Source organism: Corvus brachyrhynchos, unplaced genomic scaffold (assembly GCF_000691975.1).
Source record: "Corvus brachyrhynchos isolate BGI_N302 unplaced genomic scaffold, ASM69197v1 scaffold14, whole genome shotgun sequence".
Lineage (NCBI taxonomy): Eukaryota > Metazoa > Chordata > Aves > Passeriformes > Corvidae > Corvus > Corvus brachyrhynchos.
Genome location: NW_008239110.1, coordinates 20,629,408 through 20,647,635, shown reverse-complemented (window position 1 = coordinate 20,647,635; position 18,228 = coordinate 20,629,408). Strand labels below are relative to the sequence as shown.

General features: G+C 37.5%; 1 protein-coding gene across 7 annotated transcripts in view; it reads right to left on the bottom strand.

Annotated features, from left to right (window-relative positions):
- Positions 1-18,228, bottom strand: part of ESR1 (estrogen receptor 1) — a 181,475-nt gene that overhangs the window by 22,570 nt on the left and 140,677 nt on the right. For all 7 annotated transcript variants that reach the window (XM_008637882.2, XM_017739475.1, XM_017739476.1 and 4 more), the window contains exon 6: positions 304-442. In XM_008637882.2, the coding sequence (XP_008636104.1) occupies positions 304-442 (139 nt within the window). The remainder of the gene's footprint in view (positions 1-303; positions 443-18,228) is intronic.

Here is an 18,228-nt window from a genome sequence, read left to right as displayed (position 1 = left end):
AAACAGTACAGATTATAAGAGAAATTTACTGCTGCCTTTGAAAGAAAGTACTTCAAGCAGCAGATGAATTTCAGATGTGTTACTTGTCTAATAAATGACCAGTATCAAATTCCTGAGCATTTCTAGGTTTTTTAGAGTTTGTTTTCCAGTCTCACCTACTATAAGCCTGCTTGACATACGAAGGACTGTCAAACTGTAGTATCATTGAGATGATATCATGAGCTAAAAATTAATCTGAAATTAATCTAAAAATTAAGTAGAAATAAATTAACTTAAATAATTCACAGCAACATGCAGACTGACCTGTCCAGCAACAGGTTAGGTGCAAACAAAAGCTTTCCTGGGTGTTCCATGGAGCGCCAGACTAAGCCGATCATCAATATCTCTAACCAGGCACATTCCAGTAGATGAACCTGATCATGGAGTGTTAAATCCACAAAACCTGAAAAAATAAATACAAGACAGTAAAAACACTCCAGTTTTGTAAGTGGAACAACATTATTCAGAGAACTAGGTTAAAAAGTGAATTAGAGCCGGATAATCAAAAAGAACAATAAAACAGACATTTGTTCTCTTTATATTTTGGGCTGAGTTTTGTCCACTGGGGTTCCATGCTAAAGAACAGTCAGAACTTTCTAGCCTACTGTTTTTGTGCTGGCTGTACCCTACCCAAAAATAAAGGCAAGAGCCTGGACAGCACCTCCATCCCCACACCTGTTGCCAGAGGCCTGGGAATCCAGGCGCACGCTGCAGAAAGGGATCTGTCTGCTCCAGCGCCACACGGCCTGGGGTGAGGCGGAGGCGAAATGGAAAAATCCCTGCTACAAAATGAATTGACAGCTCTAATCAGCTAGCCCCAGGCCAATTCTCTTGGTGGAATGCTGTTTTACAGACTCAAGGACAATTCACCATACTGCAAGTGCAGTACCTGTATGGAAGAGGGACCAACAGAGCATTTCATATAAACTAGGGAGCAAATGCTTATCTTTGCACAATCAGAGTTCACTGACGAAACACCTGTTTGTATTCCTACTGGACTACAGAACATGGAGGAAGGAAGTACTTTGTATTTAAACACTAGAAACAACTAATGCAAAATAAGAGATGGCTTATAACAATACTACAAAAAATGAAAAACAAAGAATAATGATGAAGGTAGATATGAAACCATAACCACAGTGGTCCTTCCTGTGTTCATTTCACGCAACAGATTGAATTATTCTCTGTTTTGAATTCTCACTTTTCAAAAATGTTATTTTCAATCCAAAAATATAACCGAAGTGGAGATTGCATAATACAATTTATTAGATCTTGCATAAGTTATTCTTTGAAATTAGAATGAACTTCTTAAAACACAATGTGCAGATGATGCCTTAAAACAGATCTTATTTCTCTTTTGCTCAGTGTTACAAGTGAAACACATTATTGAAACTTGCCATAATTTTTTGGTAATTGTAATGATTTATACTAATATTCAGAATACAGGTTACATGGTAAACTACCTTACCAGCCCTAAAATGACTGGGATTTTCCTTCTGTTGTGTCCTCTCTACAGATATATACTGAGTCAGTTTTGAGGAATATACATGACATACACTTAAGTATTATCTTGAGAAAAAGGAAGAAAAAAGGCACATATTTTAAAAGTTAAATGTTGTGCTAGGAAATACATTTTTCAAATAAGAAAGAGGTAGAGAATAAAGAAAATACAGTTCATAATAACTGAGAAAATATTGTTAAGTTTGGTAAAACAGTTGTGGATATAATTATTTTTAAAAATATCTGAGAGAGCTAAGCAATCTAGTGATAAGAAATCATCCAAGAAAAGGAAACAGCTTTGACATGTTTGAAATAAAACCCGCCTATCAATCATTGGAAGTGAATTTAGGCAGTTGCAATACCTGTTGTTTTTATGGAAGTATTAACAATAGAGGAAAGAAAGAATTGCTTTTTTCTGTATTTTTCCTTTATTACCAAGTACATAAAATTATTTTCAGACTTCAAAGACTGATGAAATGGCACTTGCCTGAGTCACCAAGCAGCTTGAACAATAGAGCTGAAACTTAAAAGAGCAACATTCTTAACTACAAAGCATTGGTTACAGCACTCAAGAACATAATTGGCAGAAAGAAAATGTCTGTATATGGAGAACAAATAATAAACACCAGGTTTCTTATTAAGTATTTCCTTAAAATGATAATACATAATAATTGCCTTGATGGCTTTTTAGGTGGCACTGTAAATTTATTATCTTGCTGTTGATAAAACTAGCTAGTTAGTTTAGCTGGTAAAACTAAATGTCCTGCCCAGAAAAGCTGTGGATACCCATCCCTGGAAGTGCTCAGTGCCAGGATGGAAGGGATTTTGAACAAGCTGGTCTAGTGGAAGGTGTCTCTGCCTGCTGCAAGGGGGCTGGAACTAGGTGGTCTCTAGGTCCCTTCCAACCCAAATAATTTGATGGTTCTATAAAATAACAGATTTGATGAAACAAGGTTCCATAAGATATTTGATGCTGTAAAAGCATGCAACACATTAACTGAATGAAAATACTTTAAATTTCACATTTCAGTATGGGAAAAGGGTAATGAACTGAACTGAAGTATTTCTTAAGGAAGGACATACAGTTTACTTCTTTACCATAGATAATTTTTAATGATGACACAGAAAAAACAGAAGTCATAGTTCAGATGTTCTGTTGGCATGTGGGAAACATCTAATGAAGACAATGAACTTTATAAAAAGCCAGGGAAACTCTGAGAGTGTAAGAAAGTTGAGTTACCTTGGTGTTACACGAATCTGATAACCATCCTGCAAGTGGGATGAGAAGTTAGACTGAATGGTACAGAAAGGTCAAAATGAATGAAGCACTGAAAAATATGCCCTCTGGTGAGGAGTAAGAGAAATTTAGTTACTCTTTGGGAAGCTAAATAGTCTAGAGGGGTTAAAGGACTGCAATGGATAAATATCCAGAGAAAAAGAGTAATGTAAAACATTACAAAGGATAATGACATAACAGAGAGAAGCCCATGCTGGAAGCTAAAGCAGCTCCAAGTCAGACTGCAAATTAGGGGGCTTTGTTAACAAGAGTAGTCATTATCTAAGCATCACATTAAATTTCCTTGAATTTTCTCTCATTTGAAACATTAATCAAGATTTAGCGATTTTTTTAAGACATACTCTTATTCAAGCAAGTTAATTCAGAATAATGTTACAGAAGGTTAAATTAAATTATGAATAAATCATTAGTCAGTCCATCATGTAGAGCATGCTGCACATTAGTGTTGCTGAAATTATGTGTAGTTGTGCACATAATTCTCAAATTTCAGTACTCCTTTAATGTTGGAAAGTTTTGAAAATTATTCACAAAGTATTTTTTAATTCTAAATTTTTGATTACCATGCTTCAAGGAAGAAGAAAGATATTCACTTCAGTGTTGATAAATTAATTAGTTGCAGTTTGGATATAACCTACATCTCACTCCATATACCAGACTGACCAATTTCATGAACTTATATCAATCAATATCAATAACCTAGATTGCCACTAGTCCATTCTATCCAACATATATCATATGTTCAGCAGAAAGATGCTTAGAGAACAAAAGCCATGCCTAGACCATTCCTTGTTTTTCAAACACAGGTAAGTTAACAGCGTTTCCAAGTGATTGCAAACAACGAACACAAAAAAATGTTCCACAAATTCTTGTATGAATAAGGAAATCTGAACTTCTGAAAAGCCAGAATGATATTCAGAGTAAATCTCTGTAACCTGGGAATTTGAGCAACACAAGGACTACTGGAAATGGTATTCAGTAAAGCACACAGGCTTGAGAAAATTGGTTTATGCCCTAAGTTGTTTGATTACAGTAAGGAACAACATAAAGCTCAGATGATTTTCATTTATTGCTAATGTAACATACATTGTGCACCCTTCACTTCTCTGAAATAACCACTACCAACACATGTATACATATGTGTATATATTTGTGTCAGATTTTACCAGTCATTTTGAAACTAATAAATTCATCATTTGCCTCAGTGACTTTTGACCAAATAAGTAGCTACCTGTTTTATGAGAAACAATTTCCATAGCAATTACCATTCTCTGAGACCCAATATCCAGTGTCATTGCAGATTCAATCCTTCAACAGTAAGTCCTCCACTGGGCACTTAATAACATTGAGGATCATTATCATAATGTTGCAGTTTCTCCTAATAAGACACAACTACAGGGTTTCCAGACTGCTCAAAATCAGTTGAGTAAAGGTGAAAACAAATTATAAATAAACCCTTCTTTTTTACATCTGATCCAACTCTAATCCAACCTATATGTTTATACTATATCTCCTAATTACCATGATGTGTGCCTAAAAGATGAATGTCAGCCAATTTCTGCAAGAAAATAAACATTATCATGTCATAAAGAATGACTGTCTCCAGATGCTTTGAAGGAAAGTAAAGTAAAAGCAATAAATAGTTTTAGAACAATAGCAAAGCTCCATCTATCAAAGTATCCCATTTACAACAGCAATTGATACCAGATGTTTATGGCAAAGCATATAGCAGGAGAAACATGCTTCTACAGGAGGTTTCCTCATGTTCCAGAGGTGTGTAGCTCAGTCTTGCTGGAAATGGTCTTTTTGTGACTGATGTCCCTTAACATTTTCCCCTCTAAGTTTCTCCAGGTGCTTTCTGAACTGACTTAGGCATTTAATGCAGTTCTGGTATGTTTTATATACTCTGGAGCAGTACTCTCCAGTAAGAAGTTTCACACTCTCAGTTAACACTATGTAAATAACAATCTCGTGTTGTTCTGAAAAAAAAACTCTCTGATTTTCACTTGATACGTCTAATTATTTTATTGGAAGATTACATCATTCCCTAGGTCATCTCACTTCTCTTTTCCAAGCAATTTTAGTATATTCAGTCACTCCTCAGATGAAAGTTATTCTGTTCAGCTTTGAAACAATATTGTCCTTCTTGGATCATTTTCCCGTTCAACTATATTCTTTTACAGACAGTGCAACCAGGACTTCAGACTGTTTCAGTCTGCCCTTATCTTCATCACATTATTCAACTTAGTAACATCCATAATTTTTAACGCTATTATCCACACCCTTTTTTTCCAGCAAACTTATGAATATGTTGAACACTAAAGTCTTATAAACGTCCTGTCAGCTTGTGTGCTATGTATTTAACTTAATAGCAACAGAAGTTTTTGTAATACTTCCTATGCCAAAAAACCAGGATCTTGAACAACACGAAAAAGTTGTGGGAAATCAGAACGCTCCTACATTTTGTGTCTTAAATGTGTCCAGACAGACCATTGCTTTTTCTATCTTCATTCGGTGTTTTGAAATGTGGCAACAACCACTGAAAGAGGCTGTTGTTTGCAAATCAATACATTATCTCAGTCATGTGACAGTCATCTAATAGACCACATTTGGAACAGAATGCTAATTAGGTTGGCAAAGACAGCAGGAAAGTAGCAGTAGGTGCTGCAACCTACTTGCTAGCAACCATCCAATAAAGGAACAAAAGAGAGAGGCTTGTATAGAGAAAAATATCCAGGTAGATGAAAGGCAAACAGCAAAATAATTCCTATGGCAAGTTCTGTTCCCAAAAAAACAGCCATAGAGAGGAAAAACATCTGTTCCTCCTAACCTAAAGCACGTTGAAGGACTAATACCTCAGTCACCACTGTTTGATCAAGTGGTGAAATCTGAGCCTGTTTTAATGCCACGAGCTTGGTACCCAACCTCTCCACTTCAAACAGAGTGGTGAGACTGCATCTATGCATTTATCCAGCACATAAGATGATACTCTGTTCTGAAATTGCACAGATCACTCAGCCCCTTCAACCTTTAAGGCTGAGCCCTGAAACCTCTTAGTTAAGAGGTGGCTAAAACCCACACCTTGACTATAGCCTTGTCCGTACACAACAACAGCAGAGCAAAACAAATTCTGAGGCCAAGTGAATCAGAGAACCACAAACACTGTTTTCCTTGAGCCTCAGTATTTACACAGCTATTTCTATAAAGCTACTTATTCCTAATTCTTTCCACAGATCTTCAGACAAAAATTTTAAGACACTTTTATTAAGTTTTCCCTCCTAAGGGCACTCACAGTATGACATGGACATATTGGTTTAATTGTTTAGACAACACCAGTGTTTTAAAGCAAGACTTATTTTGAAAACCAAAGATCAAAGATCTCTAAACCTCAACATCTTCAATCCAAATATTTTGCTAGAAGGGTAGTCTTGTTATTGCATTTTTTTAAAAGGATATTGCTTTTGTTTCTGTAAGTGTGGTCAGAAAAAAATTAACTACAATTTACTAAGTTCCTGGGAGGAAATCTGAAAGGCAAGCACAAAGCAAGTGGCACAGTTTTAAGAGCCTCTAAGTACTTTGTCTGCTCTTTCACAATTCTCTGTTTTTGCTGCCTGTGTAATTATAATATAGCAGCACACCAATGCAAGCTTACACACTGTCTCGTCTGAGTGTAAACAGTCTGTCAGAAATTAAATTTCTTGCGATCAAAGAGAACAGCATCTGCTCTTAATTACTGTTAGTTCCTTTTGAAAATTATAATTCTCATTTTGCCATTTTCAGCTCTAATGGTTTTAAACTTCTTTCTGAAAAATAAAAATTACAATTTACAGGCATAAACTTAATACAGGTTAGAAAAGTTTGGGGTTTTGGGCAAAACCCTAGAAGTCAGAAGGATGATGAGGTCCTGCTTTCACAGTCTGTATTCATACTGAAAGTCACGATCAAGCAAGCTTTTGCTCTTCACCTCTAGTGTTTCCATCCTCCCCGACCTGGCCTTAGGAAAACTACCTAACAGTTTGGCAATTAAACCATCCAGCCAAACTCCCTACCTGACACTGTCCCCAGAACAGGATGCTGCAGGGATGTCACATTTGTCACTTTTATTTCAGATCCCATTTCTAGGAGCTGATCTGCTCTGCCTCCACTTAGAAGTTGCACTGTGATGATTCTGAAATGCATTTCTCAGGTAAATGAGAACTGTTTCAGCTCCTTTCCAGGAATACATGAAGTTGTCATGACTTCACTCAATGCCTTCTGCTTGGACAAAAAGTACATGCTTTTTCAAACCTGTCCAGTCCATATCTTTTCAGAATGAGAAGTCTAAAAAGTTCCTGAGGCCACTCCTGGTCAAGTAGCCAATTTCTTGTTCAGTACAGGAACCTCTCTCTCCCTCCTCAGGTACACACCAGTGTAAACTATGACCAAGCGCATGCTGCCTACATCAGATACATTAAATACTGTCCTATTTCAAGTTTCCTATGCCAGAGCGAGCTTGTAATAAGTTAGGCAAGTAAAGTTGATCTACTCAAAGCAATACTTTGCACCAAGCACAACTAGAATTTAGGGCCATGGAAACACTTCAGAGGTAGTGAGAGACAGTTGCCACTGGTCAGACATACATTCTCTTCTCTTGACAAACTCTTGCCACATTTTTAGGAAATACTGATGCCTTGCCTGAGAGAAACATGAGAATTCCCCAGCACAACACCAGCTTGGCTGGCAATGCTCCTAGAGAGATGGACCATGCACTGCCAGGGGGTCTGCAGGAACACCCAGCATGAGAGCCAGCCCTTAGCTGTGAAGTGCTCCTGTGAGTTTTCGGGACAGCAAGTTCTCTCTAAAAAGCAGCACAAGCAAATTATTCTGCAGGATTTATTTGATTGCCTGAAGATCTGTCCTTTGCTGGTGGATGGTCAGGCTGTGTGTCCAAAGCTCAAGACTTCCTCCTTGGAGAGAAGACAGGCTGGGTAATGTTGTGGCTCAAGCCCATCCCTGAGTCAGGACACAAACATACCCAGTGAAGAAGCAAAGTGCTGCCAAGTCCTGACTTTCTCACACCTGCACTGTGTGAGTCTTGACTTAAACACAGGGGGGTTTTTTGCAACTCTTTCACTTTGTTAACCAAAGATTATTCCAGAAAGTGCATTAGCAGTAACCATTTAACACAAATATATTGAGGCCTTCCATCAGGGAACATAATAAAAGTAATCGGCACTCACATAGCACTTTACATTTCCAAAGGGCAGTAAAACCATTAAGTATTATTAAATGTATTTTATAGATAGAACACAGGGAGGTTAAGTGCCTCATCCAGGAGGAGGCAGGATTAGGACAGAGGTGTTTCAGCACATTCTGTCATCCTTTCAACCACGAAAACCTTTGAGTTGAAGACTCCTTGAGCTCAAGTGAAAGTTCAGTAAAGGTAAAAAAAACCAGAAGCAACTGAACTTTTCTCATAGATAAAAAGGAAAAAAAGCTTTGCGAAACTAGATTTGGGGGGAAAAGCGTTCAGAATGTGAGCAGAAAAGCAGGATGCAGGGAAGTGCACAAGCATTAACTTTAATCAGTCTCACTAATCTAGGCAAGGTAACAACCTGTACAAAACAAATCTTAGGCCTAAGTTTTCCTCACCCTCTTAACAAGCAGTTTTAAAAGTTACTGAAATAAGAACAAATCTGCTAATAATAATTATAATGACAACTACTGGATAAGATTATTTTAAGTGAAGGCTGCCTGCCAGTTTGCAAGTGAAAGCTTATCATACTTGTAAAGCAAGAAGGGAGATGTACATATATTTTCTGTACAGAAAATAAGCTCTTCAACTAATCAATAAAAAGTGATGTTCAGTATTAAATGAAAAATTCTTGCAGCACTATAGAACAGTTATTTAAGGCATGTTAATGGTAATTCCTTCCTGGACTGTAATCCAGATGTCTGAGACACAGGGTACGCTTTGACAACACTAAGATGTTACTTCATGGTTCTTTTACCACTGAGAGCTGTGCCATTTGTCAGGAAGTTCAGGCTTGCAAATAAAAACCACAGAACACTGTCTGTGTATCGGGAATGGAACAGCAGCAGCTGCTCCCTGTGATTTTGAGTGTAGGAACACCCATCAGCTACATGTGAAGGCTTTTCTTTGAAGGTTGTCCTCTGAGTTTTTCCCTGGACAGGTGAAGAAAGACACTACTCAAAATTTATTAGCTGCTGACTAAAATAGAGGGTATGAGGTAATACATCTTTTATTTATTGTCTCTGCAACAGTTAATTACATTATATTAAACTTATACCAGTACTCAGGCCAGTTGCAAGTAGTTTGGAGGGATTTTTGGGGGATTTGTCATTTTTGTAAGAGGTCACAGCTATGCAAAATGTTTTCCATCAAAAGCAGATGGAGCTAAAATAATTTCTGGGGCTGGTTATGCATTCTTAACTGACTTTTACGAACTCAAAAGACAGACTCATAAATACAAGCTGTCCTCTCTACTTCATTCTTTCCCCTCCTCCCCTTCCCCACCCAACTAGGGCTGTCACACTGCTGGTCTCTTCTGCTGGTTTAAGCGCTCAGATAATTGATGAAACAACCTGTCAAGAAGGAGGAGCATGAAAGCGACTGATGGGCAGTTAGGGAGCACCAACCACCTCTGAGAGTTTACACTTTGTGTAAATCTGCCCTAAGACTTGAGGTAACATCCAGCATGACTGGGATTTTTTTTGTCTGTTCAGTTGCATCCAAGACAGTATGAGGTTTTCAGCATTTGTTTGACCTCCTTACTAAAGTACCAGGCTACGCTCCAATCACAACATAAACCAAATGCAACTGATGTTTTTGTGCTGTCAGAAAAAAATCATTTGAGGCAAAAGATCTCATTAAGCAATCACTCTTTGAGCAATCTCTTTAAGAAACCATAGTTTTCAAGCAAACATATAATCACTGGAGGGGGGAAAAAGGAGGCAGACTGAGGTAGACTTTCAGAGGTTTTTAAATGACCCCAGCATGCCCCTGCAAGGTTTCAGTTGTTTCAATATACAATTACTGGAGGAGAATTTTAAAACTAAAGATCAAAGACTTCCCAGTTGTTTTCCTCTTTTGCAGAGTGCACCTACATGCTTTTACTACATCCTCTTACTACTTTTATAAGCACTCTAGCTGGCAAAGGCACTTTGGATGGTGCAGTACCCTAATGGTGTCAGTGAGAGCAGCAAGCCAGGGGGTGGTTCACATGGAGCCCTGATGGGAGCTGGCTTGAGCAGCATCGCATGCCTGGCCTTCACTGTGGCACCGGGAGACAGACCTTGCTAGAGAAGAGGCTCTGGAAAACCTCAGGGTGGATAAAGGCAATGCCACATGGTCAAATGGTCATAGCAGGGACAGTATAGGGATGGCAAGTGAACAAAACCAGGTTAAAGGGAGGCTGGAGACCTACTGTACCACAGGCAGCTCATTCTACTGTTCTGCATCTCAATTTCGCCACAAATGTTAGGGTGTAAAAATATCTCCATTGTTACATTTCTTATCCTTTTTGTTCCTTTAATTATAAGAGCTACATGAAAGACCTAAAGGTAATCATAACACAATCAAGAACATTTTAAAAAAGAGATAAAATTAGATTTGCAAGATAACACAACCAATGGCCAGTTTCAGCCACTCTTCTAAACTCACATTAAGTTATATCAACTGAAATTAAGGATTAACCCTATTCTTTCTGACTTTCCCTAAAATCCTGGTTTTACACTTTTATTTCCAATAATTCTGTTTAATTCTTCAAGAGCTAAAGTTTCACTGTTTCAATCTCTGCCCATGTCTGGAGGCTTTAGAAATGTCACTTTTTAAATGTAACACTTTTTTTGACTGCAAAAACTTTCACATGATGAAATTGGGAGGGCTATGCGCTCCCCTTCATTCATAAAATCCAGTGAACAAGGCACTAAGCTTTTTTCTTCAATCTCTCCCACTACTGTGCTCACCACTGAACCAATTAACATTCATTGGAGCATCTGGAATTAACAGAAAAGAGGATTATTTTGCAACCCAATGAAAGAGGGGGAAAATGTCAAGTTTGTAGCGAACTAGAAAATTAAAACTGCTTCAAGACCACATATAGAAATTGCTCAGAACATAATGTGCTGCACCCAAGAAATAAGTCTAACTTAAGAGTTCATGGTCTGGTCATTCTTTATAGTCACTAGGATATAAAACTAGCTTGACTAATGCACCTGCATCCATTATATTCCTTCAGATTGTTCACTTTTGAAGAAGTATTATTCTGTCAATTGTACTTATATGTGAGTAACAGAAGCTGTATATATGTGTACTTTAGCATCCATTACATTGCCTGGTACCTACATCAAAACAAAAAACACAAGCACATATAAATGAAACACTAAATGGTTCTTTTTCCTCCTATTCCTTTCACCCCTACATGACTGGTTTTGAACAGAACCCAATCTCTGAAAAATTATCCAGGAAATTGTAGGGATACATCAAAGAGAAGAAAGACAGCAAAATTAATTGCAGCAATTTCCTTTAACCACTACAAGAAGACTATTTCAGCAGCCGTGTGGGAGTGTCACCATAAGACAGAGCAAAGGAATACTTTGCAGGGAAAGCAAGACACTGGAATGCAGCTGGCAATTCATATTAATTTCCTTGTCCAGGGAGACCTAGTAAGTTATCAAGCAATATGTTTCCACAAAACACATCACTGTCTTAAACCCCTTTCCTTGGACTCTTCTTCAGTGGGTATCAAACCCAAGGCACCCTCAGGAAACTGTCCCACATTTCATGGAGCGGGCTCAGGTGTGCACACAAAACACAGGTGTTGCACTTGGAGAACAGTGACCTTAACTCAAGCTCCCATACTGCCTGCTGAGATACATACTGAGGCCAGAACTCAGGGGCTGAGGTTGGGAGCACTCTGACAGAGCATTTTACATTAGGAAGTGACAGGCTGACACGTTTAAAACCCTCTGGGTAACACGTCAGATTTCACAAAATGAAAACAAACAAATAAAAGAGGCTGGTTTCTATCTGGAAATACGGCATCCTTGTCAGCACCTCATCTTGGTTTTCAGCACTCTACCAGGCACCTATTCCTACTCAGCATTGAAAAATGTACCTAAACTTCTAGGAAATATATGACCCTTCTTCCCAAAATTGTCTTGTTTTTTTTTAAACAGGTGCCCAAAATATTTGAAATTTTATTGAAGTCTACTCTTTCACATTGAAAAAACGGTTATTATCTAGCAGATAGTTTAAAAAATTTCATTTTGTATGAAGTGAGAATGTTTATTTTTTACTGTTTGTATCTGCCATGAAACAAAGAAACTATTTACACAACTCTAATGGAGACATCTGGAAAAGCTTTGGAACAGTGTACAAGCTCATCCAAAATGACCAGACCTATAAACTCTATTTGTCATCCTTTGACAGGACTGGAAAATTGCATGGAATCCCACTACATTTAAAAAAAAAAAAAAAAAAAAAAAAAAAAAAAAAAAAAATAAGGAGGACTGCAAGAAACAAAACAACTGATATCCAGATGAACACTGAGGCCAGTTTGCTTCCTTCAAGAAAAAAAAAAAAAAAAAAAAAAAAAAATCACTGTAGTGTCTTGTCAAGAGTTCAATAGGAGAAATTAAAGATTAGAAGAAAAATATGTAACTTAAAATCCAAAAAGTTTTCCCTGGAATTATAATTTGATAATTTTTCTAACTTATAAAAAAAGTGGTAGTTTTCATCTTTCTTATTTCAGACACATTTTTATTTATTTTGTTTTTCTTTTTTTTTCACTTGTATATGAAATGCAAGTTTGACAGACTGCTTACAGATGAGAATAAAAACCTATCAGGAAATGGAGCCACTTCATACAGCTCAGACATAGTCTGGGAGACAGTTTTGTCAAAAGCATCACCACACTGATCCTCGAAGTACAGTTTGGATCATATAAAGAACACTTTTTCAGGCTGAAGGCTCCTATCCTGAGAGGCAGAAGAACTGTTTTTGGTGAAGGAGCTCTGAGGCAGCAAGTATCACCTGATTGTTACCCAAATGGTGTTGCCCGCTTTTGATGATATCCAGAAGGTTATGGGTTCCTGTTATATACTTCTGCAGGTCATCTCTGTTTATATGCTCCCATGGCTACACTGGTACCATGAGGAGAGTTACCAGAATGAGACTAAGTCACGCAGTAACTGCAATATGGACACAACCAAGACAGGTCACACAAAACTGATGTTACACTATGATGGTAAAAGACAAACTTGAAAACAACTGAACAAGAGACAGAAAATATGAAGCAGCAGTGTGGTAAATACTTGTCAAGATGACACAGCATTCTAACTTTCATTATCCTAAATATGTTTATTAATGATCTGACAGACCAAGAAAGCAATGAGGCAGCAAAATATGAAGATAACAGAAAATAATTTAACTTAATCAGAACAAAAAGAACATGAATTTCAGAGATACTCAGAGAAGTGAGTCACCTCCTAACTGTTTGTGCTAAGTCTGGAATCAACCTAAATTTTAAGCATTTTCAGGCTGCATTTTTGCACAGGTAGAAAATCAACATATGAACTGAGAAAGAGGGGTGAACTTGGAAATTCAAACAAAAAGAGGAAAAAATCTTAATATTATTGTCTTACAAATACACAAGAAAAAAAGGTAATTCTGAGTGTAAAATAAAGCATCTACAAACACATTTAAATATAGTCCTACCCCAATTAAACATCAAGAAGCTGCTCGGAGACTTGGAAGCCAAGAGACTCTGAGGGTTCAAGAGGCTGGCAACAAGGGGGAAAACAGTTCATCAACATTATACTGAACTAATTCTGACATCCCATAAGTGAATAATTTCAGTCTTCCATCTACATGAAATTAGCACTTACAAGTTACTTCACATTATTTGTAAATAAAATAACACATGGAAAGCTGGTAACAGTTATTCACTGTCAGCTGAAGAAAAGCAGATCTGGATTCATCAGACTGCAGTGATGGACTTTTACCAAAACCTCTCAGAAGCCCTATTACTGACAAATAAGGCCCTATTACTGACAAAAAAGCTCATCTGGAGTATAAAGAAATGAGCACTCTGGCTGCACTGGCTGCAGAAACAAGGCAGTAAAGGAAATGTGTTTGTGTTGCTTGGCACTGTCTCATTCAAATATTCGAATGTGTGTCTGTTTGAACACTTGATTAGAAGTGTCCCCTTAAAAAAAAAAAACCCAACAAAAACAACTAAAAAAGCCAAAAAAACAACCAAACTAAGAGAACAAGAGGAAAACAAACAAAAAACAGAACAAAAAAACCTTACAAAAAAGTAGCATGTAAAAAATTCTGCAAAATATAAGCCACTCTTTTTTGCGAAGAGAGGCATACTGTCAAGGCATAAAACAGGAGCATAATGAGCAGTATAAAAGAAATAGAATATTTAATTCATATTTATGCCTGTAGGCTAAGAATTTTCAAATTGAGACTGGGGGAGGGGGAAGGGGGTGTTTCACAACAGGGATATTTTGTGTGCTTCATATCTTTTCCATGCAGCCGATAAAATCCTGAGACACCAGTTTAGGAATGGATTCACTGAGGCACACTGAAATAGAGTTCTCCATAACTGACACAAGGGGGCATTGGCAGAGTCAGTGTTTTCCTGTGGTAAAGCAACATTCTTCTTGAAAGTATAAAGGAACATAACCCTGCACGTTTACCTGGGGGAAAAAAAAGGTTCATTTGGTATTCATATTGGAGCCAATGATCCTTCATAACTGTGTTTATATGAATACCAAGTGGGGAAAAAAATGAAGTCATGAGTTGACAATTGTGCTGGATTTTCATGGGCAGCTCTTCTGTGTCAGCTGAGAACCACTCTGTGTATACTGGTTTTAAAAAGTGTGAGATGTTAACCAATTAATACAAGGGTTTAATCCCATCATCACCAAGTAACGTATACTAGAGCTTTCCTTTTCCAGAGACATTGCAAAATCCCACCCTGCAGAAGACTAAGAGTCAACTGCTGATTCCAAAAGGCTGCCACATGCTTCTGTCACTTCTGGTCACTATTTACTAGCTGTACAGTGCAAACTTGGCCCAAAGAACTTCCAGAAGAATTTACTGCCTTCCTGGAAGAGAAAGACAGAAGAACAACTTTCAAAAATATGCACTAGAACTGGCAACCAGCCAGGCAGTCTTTGCCTCCTGGGAAGTAAAGCATCTTATACCCCAGGGATGGAAGCCAACAAAAGACCCTCTGTGAACAAGGATGCATCTTGAGTTAGGGGGTACTACCTACCTAACCATAAGCCTCCAAGCCCTCACAGCTATGGCATACCATTACAGAATATGTTGCAGACTAAGCAGGAACATGCAAAGTAGGAGCTGAACATCTATGTATGCAAACAGGATAAAGACTGTAAAAGGTGCCAGGAACTAGAAGATTCTTGCCCTTTGTACAGGAGAGACTGGAAAAGCCCTCTCTGTGTAAAAATAAAGAGAAATTAAATTAGAAGAAGGCTTGCTCTAGAGCTGTATGCTACTACTGGCAGTATAGATACATTAATATTTCTTTCCAGCACTATCACATCAATACTTGCCTATTCATTTCTGTTATACTGTCACTCCCACATTACAATTGTCTCAACTATTTTGCCATGAACTGGACTGGCGAACTCACACAAGTTATTGGCAACACAAAACACACACCCAAAAGATTCATTTTTAACCCAGATAAAACCCTGTACTTGCACAGCCACCCCAAGACAGGGAGAAGTAGAAAGGTAGGAACTGTTCTAGCCAGCACTGCAACTGGAATAAATACTTGTGAAATTACCATCTCACAAAGTATGTCTAAAAATATGTGTGATATTCATAAGAAATAATGCCTTTGTAGCAATCAAAGGAGATTTCTGAAATAGGTCAGACATGCAATACTAATGTAATAGTTGATATTATACGGCAATATTGCAATTTTAGTGCTATTCCAGTCATTGTTTTTAATACAATGAACACACCCAGTTAGAGACTGTCCAGGGTTTTAGCAAACATCTGGCTCTCGTGCCAGCAGCCTGTATAGCCACTTCTCTCTTTGCAGCCATGTTTTCTGAGGGACAGCAGCTGTTGCAGAAGATGCTTCATTAGACTATTGATAAGACTTAATATTCTCTAGTAACATTTTAATTAGCCTACTCTATCACTTTCCATATCTTTGTGAATCAAAGTAAAATTAAATTTCTTGAATTTTGGTTTTCCAAATCAATCTAAACACTCCAGAATATAATTTCACAGGGAACACAACACATTTAGCCTATAAGCAATTTTGAATGGTACTATTCCCTTTGTATATTAAACTTGATTCTGGGTCTTAAGACTTCCTATTGGATTTGGTTCCAAACCAAAATCCTCAAGCTGCAGAGAGAAAAATCACTGAAAATTCTGATGGCATGCATTTTCTTTTTCTGAGATCAGTCTGCTCGCAAGGAGTACCAGATACCTGTGAAAACCACTGGGTGCCTCTGACAGCCTGAGCAGTGCCCCTCTCTGGTGGGCAAAGGGAACCGGACACTGAATCAAAGTCAGGATCTTGATTCCTCCCTTCTGTTTCCAGGACTCCTCAAGAGGCTTAAGAAGCTTTAGGTCTAGACCCAGAGTGCAAGCAAAGTGATAAATATTTCATCTCTATCTCCCTCCTCCAGGACTGTGGCAGACAGTGACATTTCTTACAAGGAACAGAACTTTACATATGGAAGGGAAGGCAATAGTTCCTTTTGGACACTCATAGCTGAGCACAAACTCCTGGAGGAACAAGGCAAATGCAGATTTCTCATCTCCCATTCCACTGTGGGATATTCTTTAACTTTCTTTCACCAGTTCAAATTCACAGCAGTCTGTAACTAGCATGCAGACAAAACAACATACTCTTTACATGCACAGTTCATTTCCTGGAGAGATAATCAAAGAAAACAAATGAGCTGCATAACAGATGTGTCCTATAATGCACCACTGCAGCAATACAAATGGGGTAAGAGCCCATCCAGAAGTCGTCTGCAATAAATCTTTCCTAATTATTTCTATGTAACTTAAAAACTCCTATATATCTAATGTGACGTTTTAGTGAGTGACTCACTTGAACAGAAAACTAATACACATTATATTAAAATAACCTCTAAACTGGAATTACAGCTGATTGTACTCAGAGATGTAGCACTGGAGAGAACCTAAAAGAATTAGGCTGAAGTTACTAAACATCAAGCAAAAAGGGCCAATTTGTGTGAATTATGAGAACAATGGATATGTGCACATGCACATACATATCGCATCAGTGCTTTCCAACAATCGCATATTCTTTTTGTAAATTATTTTCAGAAATAAATAAATCAGGAGGGATCATTACTTACTGTTTACTTAGAGTAGAAATTAATGAGCGTTTCTTGGAAAGCTCCAGGGTTCAGCATAGCTGAAGACGCTAAAACAGATATGTTCATCCAAGAGTGTAAATTACTTATCAGCTAAAGAAAAATAGCAGGAAATGTTTTTTTAAAAGGATCATATCTTTTCAAATAAAATATTACAGTTTAAATATTTAATTTCCTAAAGTTTTGGCTAAAAATATATAAAGATTATTACTCTGGATGCTCATTTTTGCCTTTTCATTTGCCAAGACGAACAGAATTTCATCTTCAGACACTTACTATCAAGTGAATTTGTATGTTATTGAATGCCCAATGAACTCCAACATATAAGCAGTTCTTGTTAAAAGAATGTTAGCTCCTTCTTACCTGTTTGGTGTCATTTTTCATCTGTCAATATATGTCAAACAAGTAAAAAAGATTACTCATAGTCAGGTAAATTTTGGTTACTAAAAATATTTTTTTGAGACAGCTTGTTGGGAAGCCCCAAAATTCAAAGGTTTGAAATTCAAATATTTCTTACTCTGAAAAGGCCTGAATAGGGCCTTGCAACAGCACTTTGGGTCTTGATTTTAAAACCACTGCGTACAGATGGAACTATGACTCTATAACATGTGGAATAGCAGTCTTAAAAAAATTCCCTTGGTTATGTACTTGCATAACAGCATAACCAGCTGATGTACTCTTCAGAATCTCTCTTCTTCTGGACAACGAAATAAAATCTGGAAAGCTACAGAATTAGCTTTAGGAGTTTGCAAAAAAACTGCTAAGAATGAACAAAAATATATGAAATGTTGCAAGATAAGTATTAGAAAACTCTCAAGGATTTATTTCTGAGCTCACTCAAAGATTTTATAAAGAAATATTCTAAGTGTTTCTCTAACTACTTTTCCTTTCCTAACTCTGCTTCCCTTGATTGAAATTTTATGCAAATACAATGATGCAGTTTGAACACATTCTTGTAACGTCTACTGCCAGGAAACTCCAGGGGA